This window comes from Pelobates fuscus, chromosome 11 (genome assembly GCF_036172605.1).
Source record: "Pelobates fuscus isolate aPelFus1 chromosome 11, aPelFus1.pri, whole genome shotgun sequence".
Classification (NCBI taxonomy): Eukaryota; Metazoa; Chordata; class Amphibia; order Anura; family Pelobatidae; genus Pelobates; species Pelobates fuscus.
The window spans coordinates 88,032,402-88,053,732 of NC_086327.1; the positions used below are offsets into that span (position 1 = coordinate 88,032,402).

General features: G+C 35.7%; 1 protein-coding gene across 2 annotated transcripts in view; it reads right to left on the reverse strand.

Annotated features, from left to right (window-relative positions):
* Positions 1-21,331, reverse strand: part of MEGF6 (multiple EGF like domains 6) — a 517,377-nt gene that overhangs the window by 69,431 nt on the left and 426,615 nt on the right. For both annotated transcript variants that reach the window (XM_063435729.1, XM_063435730.1), the window contains 8 exons: positions 19,140-19,265; positions 13,403-13,525; positions 12,481-12,603; positions 8,669-8,806; positions 6,375-6,497; positions 4,583-4,705; positions 3,416-3,583; positions 2,624-2,755 (listed from right to left, as the gene is read on the reverse strand). In XM_063435729.1, coding sequence (XP_063291799.1) covers positions 2,624-2,755; positions 3,416-3,583; positions 4,583-4,705; positions 6,375-6,497; positions 8,669-8,806; positions 12,481-12,603; positions 13,403-13,525; positions 19,140-19,265 — 1,056 coding nt within the window. The remainder of the gene's footprint in view (positions 1-2,623; positions 2,756-3,415; positions 3,584-4,582; positions 4,706-6,374; positions 6,498-8,668; positions 8,807-12,480; positions 12,604-13,402; positions 13,526-19,139; positions 19,266-21,331) is intronic.

The following is a 21,331-nucleotide window of genomic DNA, read 5'->3' on the forward strand; positions in this document are numbered from 1 at the left end:
CCAAACACCCTGTATTTTAATACTTTTCCTTAAATTTGGCATTGCTGTAAAGTTAACAATTTCTACCAAAATACAAACGCCAGAAACATAAATGCCAATACCACAATTGTAAATAAAGCTAGAACGAGTTTCATTCCAAACCCAGATATTCCAGTTTGGCATTGAGATGAATAAGTTGAGTCATTCAACCCCGGGACAAACCAAGTGAATCAGTCCAAATATCTGTTAAGTTTTCAAAAATATGGCTTCCAATTTTTAAAAGTAGGTCTGAAAAGTGAGAACGTAGGAAATCAAGTGACATACATTTCCTGAGGTTCCAAATTCATTGCCACACGTAGGGGTTTATTCACTAAACATTGAGTTGTGGTAAGTTTAAATATATATATATATATATATATATATATATATATGTGTGTGTGTGTGTGTGTGTGTGTGTGTGTGTGTGTGTGTGTGTGTGTGTGTGTGTTAAATTTAGATAAAACTGTTGCATTTGGGGAACAAATGCTAGCACAGCCAAGTTGGAGAATTTTTCCAAATTTGTTAATTTCTTATAAATTAAGCTAATCCATTTCACCACAACTGAACTTAGTAGATAAACCCCTAAATATTAATATAAACTGAGCTAGTGAAAAAGATATTGCTATCGGCATGCCGTCCAAACCAGCTCAAGTATGAAATACAATCCACAGTTCTAATGCCAAACCCAAATATACAAATGACTTGGCTTCTTAGACAAAGAAACAAATCACCCTTCCTAATGTGCTGCTGATGTGGCACCTTAAAATCACTATTAAACAGAACATTTTTATTGAAATATATGTTTTGTTTTTAGAACAAAACAATGATAGTTTCAATCAAGAAATTTGCTAAAACAGTGCATTAGACTGAGCTACAAATGCTAAAATCCACAGGGTGTATAATAATTAAAGGTTTGGTTAAGATGTTCTTGTAGAATCTTAGGCAGATTAGCTCAGAGTCCAGGGATAGGCAACATTCGGCACTCCAGATGTTGTGGACTACATGCCCCATAATGCTCTTACACCCATAATGCTAGCAAAGCATCATGGGAGGTGTAGTCCAAAACATCTGGAGTGCCGAAGGTTGTCTATGCCTGGTCCAGACTAAAGAATATTGACCGCAGACGCCAATACTTATCTAGGAGGAAAATAACCAAATCCCTAATTCATTGTTTTAATAGCTATTTGTCCATTAGAAAATCAGGCACCAAATGTACTGATATGGCAGAGTTTAGGGAAAAATATGCAACTGGGATCACGCTTCAGTTTTGGCGCATAAGGTGTTGTCCTATGTGAAGTGTTTAAAGTGATTATAGAATTCTATACTATCCTCACCATTTGCTATGTTAGAATGTATCCTTTATATGTGTTGAATGAAATAATAAACATATTGCAATCCTATTTCTGGCTTATAATTGAAGTCTAACCATTGTTAAACAAGTGGTTTAAAATGCCTCAAGAACATTGACATAGCTTTATTTTACCTTAATATATGTTGACCCATGAATTATCTTTTATTTTACTTGCTATTTTCAGGACAGGGTTATTGTGTTGTGGTTGAATATAGGGTTACTGTAAGGGTTAGTGTACGGACTTTGGTTAAGCAAGGATAGTGTGTTATGGGTAGTGTGTTCAGAATTGTAAGGATTTATAACGGAGTTGCTCTACTGCTATCACCTAGACATACCGTTTCCAGTGCTGCCTAGATTGGTCGGAGTACAGTCCAGGGTGACAGCCATTTCAGCTGTCTCTATTAATTTAGTTTGGAACCAAGCTGAATCAAAATGGCAGCAGCTGCTCATCAGGAATGTAACTCCCACTAATCTCTGACAGACTAAGACATGAAAGTCCTGGTTCATCAAGATCAGGACCGTATAATTGAATAAAGAAAAACTTTCTGTATTTTCTGTAATTTCCCATGGATTTAAAACATATTTTTTATTTCCAATGACTCACATGATTCACAGCTGGATTTTATGAGCTCAGGATGGGTTTCTGGGGGTTGTAATTAAAGGAAACCTTCAGGCACCGTATCAACTTTATTGGAATAAAAGGGCAGAGCTAAAAGGCACTGGAGAGAAGATTTTGGATAAGTAAGTAGGGGTTTCTCCTGGCACCACAACAACGTAATTTTGATTAAGTTGTTATGGTATCCAGAGTGTTTCTTTAAGTTGTCAACTTTCTACTGGAGAATGCTAACAGCTAAACTGCAACTTTCAGAAATGCTGTGCACTCAGATGACATGACATACAATTGTATTACGGTGCAAATAGATAAATTGTGAATGTTGTGAGGGTGGGACAGAATGGGTGTGCTTATTTATTTTACATAGAGAATCTTAATAAAATGCCTAGCATTACTAAATGCAACTAAAGCATAACTAAAAGTCCAACAATGGCTGTGTAGTATAACACAGAGTTTTCAAAGTGTAGAGTTGAATAGGCATTATGGTGCTTGGGGAGACCCTTTATTGACTTTTTTTGTAACCAATCTGGCATCTCAACATGTTTTAATTTTTAGCCTCCAAAACTACGCGTTTTAAATTGATCTAAAAATATAGAATAGAATTGTAAATGAAGAACAATATTAAACATGTTTTGACTTACTTTGATTGCATGTAAGCCCAGTCCAGCCCACCGTGCAGATGCAACCATCCAAGTCTGCATTACACATGCCCCCATTTGTGCAATCCTCACAGGTTAGGGTACAGTCTGGACCAAATGTTCCATCAAAACAAACTGCAAGAACCAAGATGATGTTTAGACTTCCTTATATCAAAACAACTTTCTAGCAAAGAAGAAATAAACATTGTCCGCCCAACACACAAGACAATTAAACATAGGTAAACAGCATGATCCCAGCATGCGACCACTGCTGAACTACAACAATAATTCTCAGTCAGCAAACACAAATTTAGCCACCCAAAATGGAAGCTACTATAACTCCAGTGAGCAGTCCACATGTGAGGATGCGTGTGCCACATGGGATAGGCATCAGAGAAAACAAACTAAAGAGCTAACAGTTGATCACCCCTAATTCTACACTTGTCAGAGAGATAAGTTGTTACTTTAATTAAATAGTTTCTCTCATGTTTCAGGCTCCTTTCTTAATTAACAGGTTGTGTAAATGGATGTAACCATTGAACGAACACACTGCAATAATTTATGAGTCACAAGACAAAAATGTAATCTATAATTACTACAGTTAAAAGTGTGGTTCTCTAAAACAACTGACTTCACCAAGACAATTGAAGTGGAAACAAATACCTTGGATTAGGGTTTGTCCAGTTAGCTTGGTGTAGATTTTGTTAATTACGACATACTGCCATTTACTGAATAAACTCAATAATTATCAATATTTTACAAATCTATTGATGGTGTTTTTTTGTTATATTTTACCAAATGACTCTGAAAGAGTATGTTCTCCTCTGGCTTCAGCCTCCTCTTCCTCGTCATTATATTCGTCATCAGAAAAATGTGCAAATTCATCCCGTAACAGAGTAACCTGCGGCAGGGAGCGGACAACAGGCTCCTGTCCAAAAATTGTTTCCTGAGGGTTACGAGTAGCTGGGGAATAAAGAAAAAGTAGGACTTTTAATGAGAAACATACATTGCTATATGTCAAAATAGGTTTGAAGGGTTAAAAGATGTGAGATATACAATAACGAATGTAAACTTCTTTCTGGAATTATATCCTTTTAAGATACATAAGATTTCTTCAAGTTTTCAGAGAATCTAGACTTGTGATAACAAAACTGGTGCGCCTTGGGCATTGCTTTTAGAAATGGTTATTTTTTTTCTAGTCAAAACAAGGAAACGTATAAAATAATGGCGCAGCTTATAGAAATATAAAAGGTGAATATACTGACAATAGTTACTGTTATTAAAATTAAACCCAGATATATTAGAGCATGTTTCAGGATAATATTTCATTTAGTGGCCTAGACAGTCTTCTTATAAAATATCAGACGTTTCTTTACTAAGCCAAAAGTGGACCAGAAAGCTGTAGATGTTTGTCCAAAATATGCAAATTGGAAAATGTCTCCAGCTCTGCAATTTTCACAGTTAGTTTGACCACAAATGTGCAAATACCTTGTCCATACTCCACAATTTCTGACCTCGTGAACATTATTGTTGTCTTTTGTAATGGCAGACCTTGCACAAATACTTACACGACTATTCACTAAATTGAGAATTTAAGGTGAATTCAAAGTGAATTTCAATTTTATGGTAAAACAAAAACATTCTATGAATTTACGTTGCATTCTTACTTTAGTAAATAACCCTATTAGATAATCCTCTGTATTTTGTGCTTGATTTACCATAATGCAGTTTGCCATTGGTATTGACCCATATATCTCAACCTCCGTCTGAGCACAACCAACAAATAACTATATATTGAGCTAAGTTCATGCACTCTCCTTGATCCATAATAATGGGATTGTCTTAGAAGGGTTAAATTTGATGGGTCTACCTAAGATCCATTTTATCTCTGGCCACTTTATAACTATAAACTATTTTGTTGAGTTTTGCCATTTGTCCTTCACAGCCATCAATACACATTACCTATACATCTTTTACTGTCATCATCCAGTCGGTACCCAGGATTGCATCCACACTGGAAGGAGCCCACAAGGTTTTCACAAATATGGTCACAGCCACCATTATTTGAAGAACATTCATCCATATCTGTTCGAAAAAAGTATATATTTAAACCTCCAATGTAATCAAATAGACCAACACAATAAACTCATACTTTTGTTGTGCTAACAAAAAATCTAATAACTTTATTTTGATTTTATTTGAAATCAACAGCTTGTCTTTCATAATGAATAATATGTCTGTAAATTCAGTGCTATAAGGTTCTTGGGTTGACATAAAGCAATGTATTTAAAATGTACTCTCTTGTCACTTGATAGGGCAAAGGGCTTGGGCTGCTTAGGTTTAGGGGCTTGAGGACTTTGACATTCTTTAATATCAGCAAAAAACAGTTGCCTCAGCATAACATAAATGCTGATTTCTAATAGTCATAATGAAAGCATGAAAAGGGGAATTTGCGCACACCTGGCTGTGTGGTACCTGGAAGGTGTTTTTGTTTTTTAACTAAGGTATGATGATGTAGATTTTGATTTAAAATTTCAAGTTATATGTTTATCTTTTAATTTAAATGTTTTCTTTATTTCTGCATTTTTTTCTATGCTTTCCTTAATCTGGATAAGGGGTACATCTTCTGGATGTTTTCTGGAAGTCTTTTATTATTATTTTTTCTTATATAGCGCATTACGATTTTAAAATGGGTGCATTTGTCAACAAGTAATTTTACATACAGAATATAATGGAGATAAAATGTGCAGAAGGCATAAAGAAGACACAAAAGAAATAAAGAAATAACAGATTGTCAGATGGGGTAGGGATTGATGGATAAGATCTCTCTGTCTAAATAAGCTACTAAAAGTAGTGGGTGAAAGAAACTGAACAGTGCAGGAGAGATAGTGAACTGGGCTATGGATTTTTATGGAAATGAAGAGGGCCATTATATGAGAGATGCGTCACCATGGAAGATGGTAAGCTTTCCTAAAAGGGTGTATTTTCAGGATTGCTCATATTTGTTACATCCATATCCTTCAATGTTTGCAAATTATCTTCTTCCATAATGTATTATTTTGTATCCCAAAACACTTTGTGTCTTACTAATATTCTACTTTACTTCTTATTTTACATGAAAGAATGGAATCTATTAATAGTTTTTAGACATGTGCAATTCATTTTGGTCCGAATTTAAATTCAGCATTTCGGAACTGCTCGGATGACTGAAAAGTGGCAAAACAGGAGAGGGAGGGAAAAGTAAGGGAATGATGACAGGAATCTAACCCTAAACCTACCCCTAACCCTACCCCTAAATCTACCCCTAACCCTACCCCTGACCCCTAGGGTTATGGGTAGGGTTAGGGGTAGGGCTATGGCTACGGGTAGGGCTAGGGGTTAGGGTAAGGTGTTAGGGGTTAGGGTAAGGTTAGGGGTAGAGGTTGGGTTTGGGGTAGGGGTGGGGGTAGGGTTTGATGTAGGGGTGTGGTTAGGGGTAGGTGTAGAGTTAGGGGCAGGTTTAGGGGTAGGGTTAGGGGTAGAGTTAGGGGTAGGGTTAGGGGTAGGGCTATGGGTAGGGGTAGGGTTAGGCATAGGGTTATGGTTAGAGGTAGGGTTAGGGGTAGGGTTAGGGAAGTCCAGAATTGCCGAAGTGCCGAATTGCCGAAGTCCCAAATTTTGGAAATGCCGAACCGAACTGATTTTTTTGCCATGCACATCCCTAATAGTTTTTGGGATTCTCTATTTCAAAACAATATTTAAAAAAGAAGCATACCATCACATCCACATCCATCTAGGTTAAGCCTGTAGCCGGTATAGCAGGCACACTCGTAGCCCCCAGCGTTATTGGAACATTCTTGCTGACAGCAGGATGCCCCATTAGTGCACTCATCGGTATCTAGAATTATGGGCAACATTAAAACAAGCATTAAATGATTGGTGGTGACTATGATCTTGACAATTTACTCACTCAATGTTTTTAAGATCAGAATTTAAGCTAGGAAAATCAAACATTAGATGAAATTTTCAATCAAATATATAATGAATATTGTTTCAAACAATAGCCTTGACTCATTATGGCTGTGGGAATTTAGTGAATTTAATTTAGTCGTAAGAGACAAACATAAGCCATATCTTTACTGTGATAAACACCATTATATACTGTGTACCCAATGACTAAGTCACACAATCTTAACATCCATAGAGTGCCCTAGGTGATAATGTTATTGGAGTTAAAATGTTATTTGTTAAAATGTTGGCCATTTTGTACATAGGTTGCTTGTGATGAGACCAATCTCGACACATTGCTTGGAGGAGCCTGGTTGCCCGCCTGTTGCCTCTGGACTATGGCCCCATGTTTAAAAGTCTTCCTTTCGGCTGCAGAAAAGGCTTGTTCGTGCCTTTCTGCCCGGCGGTCGGTAGATTCAATCTACCGACCTAATGCACGAATGACTGGACAACTGCTTAACCCTCAACACGGAGCTTTGTCTCGTTCTTGGGGGGATTTACTGTATGCTGATAGAGACTGATTGCCAGGAGTGTAAGCCGCTTGGATGCTTTTCCTGTTCGTCTGCTAGCAGCTATTCGTGAGGTTCCAGTTAGGGAGTTGGAGTGCTAATTTGTATCCAGTTCGGGAGTTTGGTGTTCTGCAGTAGCTGTGCCTGTATCTCTGGAAGGGGAAGATCTTCTAAATGGCGGTTTAACCCTTTTTATGCCTGGGGGTGCCGTTACATTGCTCATCTGTGATGCCCTACCATTACTGCTGAAGTGGTCGCAAGTGACTGAATGGCTTAAATTTGTAATTTAGCAAGTCAATGCTGACAACGGTAAAAACCACGGTAAAATACACTACTCCTCCCTCATTTTGCAAAATACTCAATACATTTAAACATCAATTAACTTTAGTGTTTTAATCACATAAATATGTGTTTTAATCACAAAATATAGGCCATACATAGCTGACTTGGAAAAATGGTCATTTATGAACACAGAATTAAACAGAATTCTGTTAAGGAATTTTAGCTTTAACCCTTTGTTTTTCGGGGTGTTACACATCGTATACTTTTATGCATGTTCTATCCTTTCTGGTTACAGTACATCATAAATCTTGCAAGTGATTATATCTTTTATTACCACTTCCTCTGAGCCATATAAGCTCTGTCTTTCACAGTCCATCTTTCACAGCTTACAGGGAAAAACAGCCTTGTAAAAGCATACACAGTAGACAGTCTGAATTAATATCTCAGGAAATGCCTTTGTGGTGAGTTTGCTAAGAGCCTCGAAATAGGTTAGGAAGAATGTCTGTTAAACATAAGTATCAAGATTGCTTCATTTATAAAATTCTGCAGGCGCATTTCTGAATAGATTTGTAAACTGGGGTGACCTTGAGCTGGACAGTGTTGGTTACATAATTTAATATAGCCAGTGGCACCCGTTTTGTCTGAACTGCTGTGTAGGGCTTTACCTTTCACAATGTGTTCCAAAGCCCTTTAGCATTGAGGAAATTATTAAAGTGACCTTGTCATGCAAAAAAATACAAGGTGTAAATTGATTGCCAGAAAATGTTTATCCATACACTGGTGAGCCATATTGCTCATGAATCCCTAAAATGTATTGTATTTCAGTTTGAAATTTGCAGCAAAAATTTTAGAGGCCAATAAAGATATAATCCATGCTGTGTATTTGGGAGCATGCACATATGTGCGGTCAAACAAAGCACCACAACATCCAGTGGATGACGAGCCAACTTTTAGGATTTCTAATTTAAAAAGTTGCCACTTTCAAATGGTAAAACATATTTTGATCATAGGTTACAGTACTTCACAATTTTTTCCTTTTCGTTGCTCCTTAATATATCTAAATAATATTTATTTTGTTGCAAATACAATCCACTCATTTTGTAAAATATGTTTCTGCTTATCTATCTCCATATACTATCATTCAGGCTTCAGGGACAATTCTATTGTGAATGTGGATATAAATATGAAGTAAAATATAGGTATGCTACACATTCGAAGAAATATTTTTTTATATTTATTTTCATATTTTTATATTTATATTTTTATATACCTGTACATGTTCTTCCATCTACATCCAACTCAAACCCGTGAGGGCAGATGCAGGATGGACCCGTATTGCTATGTCGACATTGGTGAGAACACCCTCCATTGATGATCTCACAGCTATTAATTATTTCCATCTCGATTCCTGAAACCAAAGAAAACCAAAGTGATTTTTTTTTTTTTTTTTTTTTTACCATTTACTTTGAATACAACTCTTCTAAACCATAGCAACAGTTTGACATATATAGCTGTGTGACATTCTAATTAAATATATCTGATTTTGTTGTTTTTATTTTAAATAATTTTTCTAATTCTGGAAATACGTTGCATTTTTTGAATTTTTTTGATATAATACGAAAGTTAATTAGCTTCCATTGTGCTTCTATTCCAAGCCATTAATCAAGTTACAAAACCTCAAAATTCACTCAATATTCTGATAGACCTACCATAAAAAAGAAGCCAATCGAGTAATTTAATCTCTACATTAATCCAATAAGTTAAAATTGGATGTATTAGAGATTTTAGCAAATATTTCCTGACATTATATTCATGCCCTTTTCACTTATGTGATTGTCCTAATTTTCCCTTTGTTTTTGTATATTTATAGTTACGGTACTATTGATTCACTTTATTTTTTTAGACTAGCTTTTATCTTCCGTATACAGATAATTAAAAACCATCCACGTTCCATTGAATTTCACAGTCTCAAACTTAACTCACAATATTTACATCTAACAGCTGAAATGTCGAGCTTTGTTAATTTATGTTGGCAATCTCTGAGAAGAAAAATAATGATATCTATGTTTCGTCTGGTTCCATATAAACAGGCCATTATTTAGGACATCTTGAGAAACATAGCCATAAAATTAAATCTCTATACACGTCATGAAAGTCTTACCCGGTTTAAGTCTAGTTCAGGGGTTCCCAATAAATTTTCCAAGTGGAATCCTTTCACATAGTGTATCAACATCGTGGAACAATTTGAAAAAAATAATAATTTGCACCGTTGCATAAACCTTTTTTTTTTTTGTATGTGCCGGTGTGTGTCTGTGTGTCAAGGTGTGTGTATCTGTCTTTGTATGTGCCAGTGTGTGTATCTGTGTGTCAATGTGTATCTGTGTGTGTGTGTTTGTATGACCTTGACACACAGATACACACACCTTGACACACAGTGTGTATCTGTGTGTGTGTGTGTGTGTATGTATCTATGTGTCAAGGTGTGTGTTTCAAAGTGTGTGTACCTGTGTTTGTATGTGTCGGTGTGTGCCTGTGTATCAAGGTGTGTGTATCTGTGTTTGTATGTGCCAGTGTGTGTGTACACAGATACACACACTGGCACATAGTGGCCCACATATACACACACCTTGACACACAGATACACACACAACATGGAACATTTAATCCAGAAAATATCTACAGAGTGAAAATTAGCTAAAATGAATTAGAACACTCTTGAATTCAAAGCTAAACATAAAACACTTTTAGAATAAAGCTCTCGTTAAAGAAACACTATAGCGCTAGGAGCGTTTGCTTTTACAAAAACAAAACAGACAGCACTATTTTCTGCTTTTGTTCTCATTTTATGTAATTGGTAAATATCTGTGACACTGCAATTTTGAGGCAAATATCCCTGAACGCTCGACACTTTAGCTGAACGACATATGCACAGGCGGAGATCATACTGCCCAGGCGCATACATCTGGAGCTGAACATAAGCTCCAGAAAATTGTAAGTGGCATTTCTCTTATTTTATCTCACCACCTATAGAATATACTACACTATTCTGTTTTTTGTCTTCATATTTTCCATACTGACTCACCACCATACGAATTTGAGGACACCCAGAAGGCACTGCTTCCCTGTATCCTTTCTGGAACTATAGCGTTAGGAATACAAATGTGTATTTCTAACGCAATAGTGCCCTAGTAGCCGTTTAGATCCATGGACACCAGCTGTAGGAAGTAAAAATTGTATTTTCTTATCTTTTCAACCAGTCCAATGAATTCCCAAAGAAGGCTAGTGCATGGCAAGACGCTGTGCTGGGCCAATAAGATGGTCTCTATGAGTCCATCTGATAAAAATTAGACAATTTGGCAAAAGCACTTCTAGTGGTTGTCTCCTGCTCTGTAAATTGAACTTTAATCATGTGCAGGAGTCTCCTGCAGGATCTAACAAGTTATTAACAGAGCAGGACATTCTAAAGAAATCAGAATTTGCAAGAAAGGAAGTGTAAACATTAGATTACTCTTTGCAGGAAGTGTTTAGGAAGGCTGTGTAAGTGACATGCAGGGAGGTGTGACTAGGGCTGCATAAACAAAGTGATTTAACTCCTAAATGGCAGAGAATTGAACAGTGAGACTACAATGGCATCAATTATATACAAAAAACTACTTCATTAAGCTAAAGTTGTTTTGGTGACTATAGTCTTTAATTATATAGTCTTTATAGTCTTTCATTTGAAGATGATGTGTTATTTTCAGGTTCATGGACTACCACAAAAGTCCTTTAGCATAGGATTGAAATACTTAATTATTTATTTAAATATTCAACAACCCAACATCACCAGATCCTTGATGTTCAAAACTATTCCCAGTTTTGCTTTTGCAAATATTCTGATTTGATCCTAAAATCTTTGTACTAACACAACAGTGAATTTATCTTTTATATACCCGTGTGATGACAATCTCACATGGTTTGTATGCAGATAAGAAAAAAAGAAAAAATATCACAAGTCATCATAAAAATATGTCATTTGTAGATATTTTACTATCATATAACACTAAGTCACTCCCTCTCCTTGTATACAAAGTATGTTTTACTCGTAAATGCATTTTTGAATTATTTGTTGAGGCTAACCCTGTCATTTCGTATTTTCTGCAGGATTCTTAGTCCACACACATACGAGTTTGGAAAATATAACATTTTTATTATCAGTGCTATGATGACAGTATGTTTCAGTGCATTTACCTACTGTAATTTCAGTTCTCAAATTATATTGTGGACTCTGACTTGTCAAGTGATAGATGTATATGTTACATGGTTACATTATTACCTAGGTTGCCTAGGTTGAAAAAAGACTAAAGTCCATTAAGTTCAACTGTGAAGCCCGTTCTTTTATGCTGTTGATCCAAAAGAATGCAAACCCCAACACCCCACTTCTAGTCATTTCCAATTATGCTACAAAAATTGAAAAATATATCTTTCTTGACTCCACAATGGCAATCAGATTTCTCCTTGTTACTTTTTATTGTGTAACAGTGATATTTCAAGTTTTAGATAAGACATGATAATGCTCCATATGAGGCCCTTGTAAGGTTTGTGCGTTGAGCTTGTTTCAAAAGTGTCCACACCACTTACTGGGAAAATCTCTCTTGACTGTTTTAATCATAAGAGAGCTCTTTGCTGAAGCAGACATCAATGACGCAAAATGTATAAAGGATATATCACTTAAAGTTACTTTAGGTTTCTACTTATTAAGATCTTGTCTATTATTTGCTACTTTATAAAGTTTAAATGTTGAGTAACAAATATACCGTGAAGCTTATACGCTTTTAATATGAATTGCTGAGTTATTGAAATAAAAATAAGAAATATATTTTGCCCCTCATGATCTCATTAAAATATATATATTTGACCTCAGACTCTATTAAAGACACAATTAGTATAGAGACCATAAAATATATCTGCAAAATATAATAAGTCTCTGGCATTAAAAGCCACCAAAAAATTCAGAGCAGAAGACGCAGATTTCATGCAGACGTTACAGGGGTTTGTCCTTATTTAATGCAACCATTTATGGTCTCCCGGTGGAATACTTACTGAAACACTGTTTTCCGTCAGACCCCAATTCATACCCTGTACTGCAGCCACAAAGAAAGGAACCAAGAGTGTTGAAACAGCTGTGGGCACACACCGTTGAGCCAGTCACGCATTCATTAATGTCTTTAAAAAGAAGTGGGGGGGGGGGGGCATAATAGAGAGATTATTAAACTTGAAAAAAGAGCAGTGAAGCAGAGACAGATTCTTGCCAAGAACAGCATTCAATGCTCAGGCAAGTTCCATTCGTAACTGCTCTTTTTCCATGTTAACTGACATTTTAAGAGTCTATTACTGAAGAAAAAAAAAGAAAAAATAAACTATAACGTGGAGTCTTAATTAATCAGTCCACGAAGAAAATGCTTGAAAATGCATAGGCTAATAAAAGCCAAGCTAAAACAAGCTCCAACTTAGAATCTCCATAGAAGTTCTTACATTCTAGTTAAATAAGAATATATAATGCTTTATAGAGTCACAGTTTAATACTACATTAAAGGAGCATTCCATTCACCATAACAACTTCACCAAAATGAAATTGTAATGGTGCCAAGAGGCACCAAAAGGCATGTCCACCTCAATTCCAAAAAAGAACCACACTTTGTAATCAGTAAACTCCAAATAATTTCCACAAGGTGGATCCTTAAAAGTGCTTAGATTATTGATATATGTGCAACATTGAACAGAAAATACTTACAGTACTCATAAGGAACATGTGATCTAGATAAAATCCGGAATACGCTAACAAAAAGTACAAAATAAGTAAAAAAAAAAAGTCCTTGATCCAAATACCTATTTTAATAAATGGAGTACTTTTAAGCAAATGATTTGGAGCTTAAATGCGTCTATAAAAGAATTACATTTTAAGTATCAGTTTAAAACATCAGAAAATAAATACATTACGTTAAGTGAAAATGCGTGACCATACCTTCACATGTCTTTCCATCCAATGCCAGTCTGTAGCCAGGGTGGCATGCACACTTAGCATGCCCCCCCTCGCTGACACATTGCTGTGAACAACCCCCATTTCTAGAGGAACATGGGTCATTTACTGTTGATAAAGAAACAAAATGAAATTAAAATAATATGACATTTCCATGCCTCTTACTATATATTAAAATAAAAGGCAAGGGAATTATAAACCATTTTAATATATAAACCCAAAACACATTATTGGGACAAATCCAAAGAGGATACGTTTTAGCATACATCCAAGTGAACAGTAATGAAATAATGTTTCTCCTCAGTTATTCACTCCCTTTGTGACAATATGTCTAATTATATATTGCTCCGTCTAGAAACCCACCTATCTCTTTTTTACTTAATGGGAAATCACAGGTGCCATAACCATTTGACCTCATTTAAGTAGTTAAGGTGCCTGGAGTCTCCTTTATAACATGTTTAATTTTTTTAATGACATTCTATTATATGCTGAAGTCAGTTGGTTGGAATGACGAAATTAATATATGATCATAATTGCCTTTTTCCCTATCTCGTAAATCATAAATTTAGAGCAGAATTAACTATAAGGCAATCATAGGCAGCTATCTAGTGGGGTTTGGACAGGGACTACAACAATTGAAAAGAAGCAAGCAGAGCTGGTTATATTTGTGGTTGTATCAGTTTGCTAAAAAATATGTTAGTCCAAGTGGTCATGTCTCTTTGTTCATTGCCAATACGCATAAGTGACTTCTAACAATGTCATCTTAAAGTGGCTCCATTACCTGATGATTTTAAACAATATACCCAACAGATCAATATAATTCCAATGTTTAGTAAATATGCAGTAATTACCTCCTTAAAATATACAATTCCTTCATTACAGAGGTCATAATATTTAATGACCTAACTCATAAATGGCAGGGGTTAGACTGAATTCGCTAGGACCTATTCACCAACCTTATATGAAAAATATGGAGGGAGGGAGACTAATAACCGGTGCAAGGGCCTGTGAGATCTTAATCCTTCTCTGCATAAATCACACGGATCAATTTTGAGCATATTTATTCAAGTACCAAGAGGAAGGAGTGTGCCACCTTTAAATTAGACAAGTGCTACAGATTTGGTTGGAATGACGAAATTAATATATGATCATAATTGCCTTTTTCCCTATCTCGTAAATCATAAATTTAGAGCAGAATTAACTATAAGGCAATCATAGGCAGCTATCTAGTGGGGTTTGGACAGGGACTACAACAATTGAAAAGAAGCAAGCAGAGCTGGTTATATTTGTGGTTGTATCAGTTTGCTAAAAAATATGTTAGTCCAAGTGGTCATGTCTCTTTGTTCATTGCCAATACGCATAAGTGACTTCTAACAATGTCATCTTAAAGTGGCTCCATTACCTGATGATTTTAAACAATATACCCAACAGATCAATATAATTCCAATGTTTAGTAAATATGCAGTAATTACCTCCTTAAAATATACAATTCCTTCATTACAGAGGTCATAATATTTAATGACCTAACTCATAAATGGCAGGGGTTAGACTGAATTCGCTAGGACCTATTCACCAACCTTATATGAAAAATATGGAGGGAGGGAGACTAATAACCGGTGCAAGGGCCTGTGAGATCTTAATCCTTCTCTGCATAAATCACACGGATCAATTTTGAGCATATTTATTCAAGTACCAAGAGGAAGGAGTGTGCCACCTTTAAATTAGACAAGTGCTACAGATTTGAGCCGATCTTTTACAGGCAAAATGTCATGTCAGATTCCATTTTGGAACTGATACACAATATCTGGGAATTCAACGAACAGTGTTGCATTATATACTCTGTTTTTTTTTAATTTTTATATATATTCCAAGCATATTGTACCTGTGTCTTCTTATATTCGAAAAGGGTGAGTATGTCCACTTCATATATATACCCACTTTTAAAGCGCTTCGCTCCCAACTGGTGTTTCTTGTTTCATCCTGTCACTCGGCATATTGTTATTGCATTTTATATTAAATGAAAGATGTATTCCTCCACATTGGAGCAAGTCTCAACTTTGCATTTCAAATCCCAACAGGGGTCTTGATCAACACAGAAAACAGAGATGCTGAGTTTGGGTTGGGCTGCTTCACGTTTTAGCTGTCAAATTCACAGCTCAACATCAAAGCTTAGTTAACAGAATCCTTAATATTTTTGGAACAGATATGCTAAAATAAACAGATCCAATCTTAGATGAAACTATGATTAATTTTTTTTTTTTTTTAAAGCTTTGAAGCACCCTCAAAATATGATACCTGGCCAAGTGTATGCATACTCGTGTAGACTTATTTAATTAAAACGATACAAACTTATGTTTTGTCTCTGCAACATGATTTTCAGCTGTATTTCCATAACTAGAGCTCTATTGTCACTAGCCCCCCATGATGTGAGGAAGAGTTCAACAGGAAGTGATTTATATGTGAGTAAGTCGGGCTGGGGTTGCATAAGATGGATGGTATTTGAATCCTTTTTTTTTGTTTGACTTGTTTAGTTATAAGTAAACACACACTGAAAGTGTTATTTTATAGATAAAGGAGAGGAAGATCATTTAAAGTAGTAGGTAAAAAAAAAATAATGAAAGGGACACATTAACCATCAATACAACTTTAGCTTAACCCCTTCAGGACGGAGTCAATAGTGCACGTTCTGATCAAAACAAAACGTAAACAAAAACTGGAATTTGCGCTATATGTCTGTTCAACCGTAATTCACCTCTTTCATATTAAATGCACCCACACTTATTATATATCATTTTGTTCAGGAGAAACAGGGCTTTCATTTCATATAAAATATTTATATATGAAACAATTTATTATGAATAAAATAAAAAAAAACTGTAAGAAATTAGAATTTTTTTTTTTAATTTGTAGTTCCGCCTCACATTTTAGCTGTAAATGTCATAATACTGTTAGGTTTTACTGCAACAAAATGCACATATTTGTAATCAGCGATGTCTCACGAGTACAACAGTACCCCCCATTAACAGGTTTTATGGTGTTTTGGAAAGTTACAGGGTCAAATATAGAACGTTCCATTTTCAAATTGTAATTTGCCAGATTAGTAATGTTACCTTTGAGACGGTGTGGTAGCCCAGGAATGAGAATTACCCCCATAATGGCATACCATTTGAAAAAGTAGACAACCCAAGGTATTGAACGTGGGGTATGTTTAGTCTTTTTTAGTAGCCACTTAGTCACAAACACTGGCCAAAGTTAGCGTTCATATTTGTTTTTGTGTGAAAAAAGCAAAATACTAATATTTGGCCAGTGTTTGTGACTAAGTGGCTACTAAAAATGACTGGACATACCCCATTTGCAATACCTTGGGTTGTCTACTTTTGCAAATGGTATGCCATCATGGGGGTAATTCTTATTCCTGGGCTACCATACGGTCTCAAAGGCAACATAACTAATCTGGCAAATTTCAATGTAAAAAAAAATGAAATGCGAGCCTTATATGTGACTCTCTAACTTTCCAAAAAACCATAAAACCTGTACATGGGGGGTACTGTTATTCTCGGGAGATTTCACTAAACACAAATATTAGTGTTTTAAAACAGTAAAACATATTACAACAATAATATAGTCCATAAAAGTGCCGTTTGTTTGTAAAAAATGCAAAAAACGTCACTTTTACTTAAAATATCATCGTTGTAATACAATTTACCAGTTTTAAACACTAATATTTGAGTTCAGCGAAGTCTCCCGAGTAAAACAGTACCCCCTATATACAGGTTTTATGGTGTCTTGGAGAGTTACAGGGTCAAATATAGTGCTTGGGAATTAAATTCTCTGCACTTTCTCCCTGTGTTGTCAGGCATGTCAATCAAATTTTAATTAATTAAATGACATAATTATGTTAAAAAATTACTTAAATATACACGTAGAATTTTAAGATATATGCATTTATAGGTATTTAAATTCTACGTGTATACTAATGTAATCTTTCATGTAATTATATGTATTTATCTATCTATATATATTTGCGGTTATTTGTATTTTATATATAGATAGATATATATAGAATGTCATTCTAAGTGTATTCTGTTTCCAATATATATATATATATTAATAACAAAATACAGTTAGAATGAAATTACATATGAATATATAATTTATTTTTAATTTTGTTTCAATATTTTATTTATTTATTTTATTATTTTATTTATTTATTATTGTAATTATACGTATATATATATATATAATATATATATGTAGATCTATTATATATATAATATATATATACATATTATATATGTAACGTCATTCTAAGTGTATTTTAATACTAATATATACTAATATTAATATTAAAATACATTACGTATGACGTTACATATATATATAATATGTATATATATTATATATATAATATATATACATATATTATATATATATAAATACTTGTATTTAATTTTAACATGTGTATTTGATTTTTTTTTTACACTACCTACCAGCAGGGGGACTCTCTAATATTTTAGACAGTCCCCCTGCTGGCAGATCCATAGCCAGCTATAGGGGGCCATGTGATCGCTCTTTGAGAGCGATCACATGGCCCCCGGGGGCCTCATTTGCCGGAGGGGGGCTGCCTGGGCTCTCAGGCAGACCCCCAGAAGAGGATCGCGGCGGAGGTAAGTATAGCTTACCTCCTGGGGGCTTCAGCCGTTACGGCGTTCTATGCCGCCGCAACGGCTTTAAAGCCCTTTAAAGCCGCGACGGCATAGAACGCCGTAACGGCGTTAAGGGGTTAATGAAACAGTTTTGGTGTATAGATCATGCCACTGAAAGCTCAATGCTCAAATATCTGCTGTTTAGAAGCTAAATTACTTTGTCTGTGCAGCCCTGGCCAATCATCCGCTTACTGTGATTAACGCAGCCTTCCTGAAAAAGTGTCCCTTTTTAATCAGACCTTGAAGCACAGTGTGTTTACTTTAGATGTTTGTATCTCTTGCTCTGTTAGTTGAACCTTAATCGCACACAGAACTTATTTCTATCACTCTGTGCAATAAAGGGAGTTTACAAATTACACCTTTTTACAGGAAGTATGCCGAGAGGCTTTTTTAAGTCACAGCCAGGGGAGGTGTGGCTAGAGTTGCATAAACAAAGTGATTTAACTCATAAATTACACATAATTGAGCAGTGCGACTGCAGGCCCCCACACTGCTTAATTCTTTTTTTTGTATTATGATAGGTTTTACATTGTGGTAAGTATCTAGATAGCATAGGGCATTATTTGACTGACTTTTTATGGTGTGAAATTAAAGTTTTCACATCCGTTATCCTCGTTTTAAAAGGCCTTTTAAACCTTATGATTTTCTTAATGAAGAATAAATGGATAGCATTCCAAAAGCTGCTAGATAATCTTCTCTATAAAGGAATTTAACGATGACTATTAAAACAGTCTTGTTCTCTTTAGGTCCAATATTATGGCTTGAATATTTAATCCTGGAGATAATGTTAATTATGTACCAGTTTGGTTGCCAAATTTTGTTAGTGGATTTTTGCAGTGGATTTTCTTTACCTTTATAGTTGATACAGCTCATACTTAACTCCAACTCCCATAAATATTACCCAGTAAGATAAAATTAATTTTTTATTTTTGCTATATCATGATCATTAAATCATAGAAAATGTGTAGTTTCTTCACAAAAAAAGAATAAGAAAATGTAATTTTATGGATCCTTACATTCACAGTGCTTGCCGTCTGCTTTCAAATGATAATTATTCCGGCAACGACATTGGTAGTGTGCTGCAGAAATCTGTACGCAGTCATGTTCACAGCCTCCATTTCCAACGGAGCATGTGTATACAGCTGGAAGGAAATGAAAACATCATATGAATTTGATTTACACACATGTTAATTTAATTGTAATGCAAATATGGTGAGATTTCAATTACATGTGAAATGTTACACGGAAAAGCGATTGGATTTATAGGAGAACTCACAGACATTAAATAGTCTTTTAACAAATAATTAAAAGACATAACAAGCAAAACAAAGAAATTAAAAAGCTTTCGAAATGATGAGAAAACATTCTAGGAAATGAGATGTAAAATTAGTTGTAAAACAATTTTAACAAAACATTTTAATTTACACTACATTACGTTTGTATGTAGGATATCAAAGACTGATATTTAAAGTGTAACTGTGTAACTATGTAAATCTTGGTGCTAGTATATGCCTGGGGTAATAGTCAACTTTTCTTGTGATGCTTTTCCGGGATATCGTTAATTTTCTTGTTTTACCAAGGCATTCAACTGCTAAACTTACCATAAAGTTTACAAGTTCACAAATGCCAAATAAAACGACCATGCATAAATAGTTTTTTATGCTGAAGATGTTTCTATCTAATTGTAAATATCTTCACAAGTGACCTAACTTTAGGTTATTCATTCTTGAATAAACTGATTACGTAATCCTGTTAAAGGGACACTGTACCCACTATAACCATTTCATCTCATTGAATTGTTTATAGTGTCTGGAGTCCCCTGGCACAGTCCATTCATTCAGTGTCAAACCTTTTTTTGAGCAAAATTTACCTGGCAGAACACTGAAGTCAACCAATCAGAGCCCTCTGACTCAAATTGCATGACATGGAAAGCTTTATAAGGCTTTCCCCTCCCTGCAAGTTTCGTCTGTGCAGAGCCCTCGTATGGTGAAGATGTATTACTTTTTTCCTTGTGATCCTGCCACCAATAAGTGGGAGCTGGAAAGGGACACTAGGTCTCCCATTTATTTTAAAAGCTCCCACTTTTACTTTATAACGTTCCCTACCATGGGAACTTAGGGACCTGTACCAGATCCCCATTACTGGATTAGTGACAAAGCAGCAATAGCTTTTTTAGAACAGTTGTGAGCTGGTAGATCTCTTCTTGTTGTAGACTAAAATGAACAAAAAAAAAAAAATTGCACGGATGAAATTTCTTCCAAGAAGCAATTCGTTCTTCATTTCATTCATTGTAATTTCTATTCGTCCATTGGTCTTTCAGACAAATGGACAAATTGCTAAAAATTCTTACTAAAAAATGTTCGTCCAAAAACGAATGCCCAAGTCAAGAAGAAGATGATAATATTTTGAACTACATCGAATATAAAGGACATCACAAAAGACAGCTCAAATATTTTGTTGTCTAGCCAATTAACATACAACATGGCAATTTTGTGTGCAATAATTTTCTAGGCGTATCTGGAGGGAGACTGCTTCTGACACTGGTAATTTCATAGCTCCAGAGACGTGTACTCAAATCAGGGATAGTTAAAATGTGTTGGACACTTAAAGGGACACTCCAGGCACCCAGACCACTTCTGCCCATTGGAGTGGTCTGGGTGCCAACTCCCACTACCCTTAACCCTGCAAGTGCACTTATTGCAGTTTTCATAAACTGCAATATTTACATTGTAGGGTAAAGTCCTCCTCTAGTGGCTGTCTACTAGACAGCCACTAGAGGGCACTTCCTGGTTCATAGCACACTATGTGAGGACCTCTAGCGTCGCTAAAATCCCCATAGGGAAGCATTGAAAGCATTTTTCAATGCTTTCCTACGGGGAGGTCTAATGCGCGTGCGCGGCTATGCCACACATGCGCATTAGGTCTCACGCCGCCGGCGGCTGCGCATGCGCAATCAGTCTCCCCCGCCGGATAACGTTTGCGGGGGAGGAGCGTGGGCGGATCCTGGACCAGCGCCGAGGGACATCGGCGCTGGACTCCGGTAAGTCACTGAAGGGGTTTAAACCCCTTCAGCAACCTGGGATGGGGGGTGGGAGGGAGAGGGGACCTGCAGTGCCAGGAAAACGGATCGTTTCCTGGCACTGGAGTGTCCCTTTAAAAGTCAGGGTATAACTGAAACAGATTTAGTTTACTTAACTTGATTAATTAT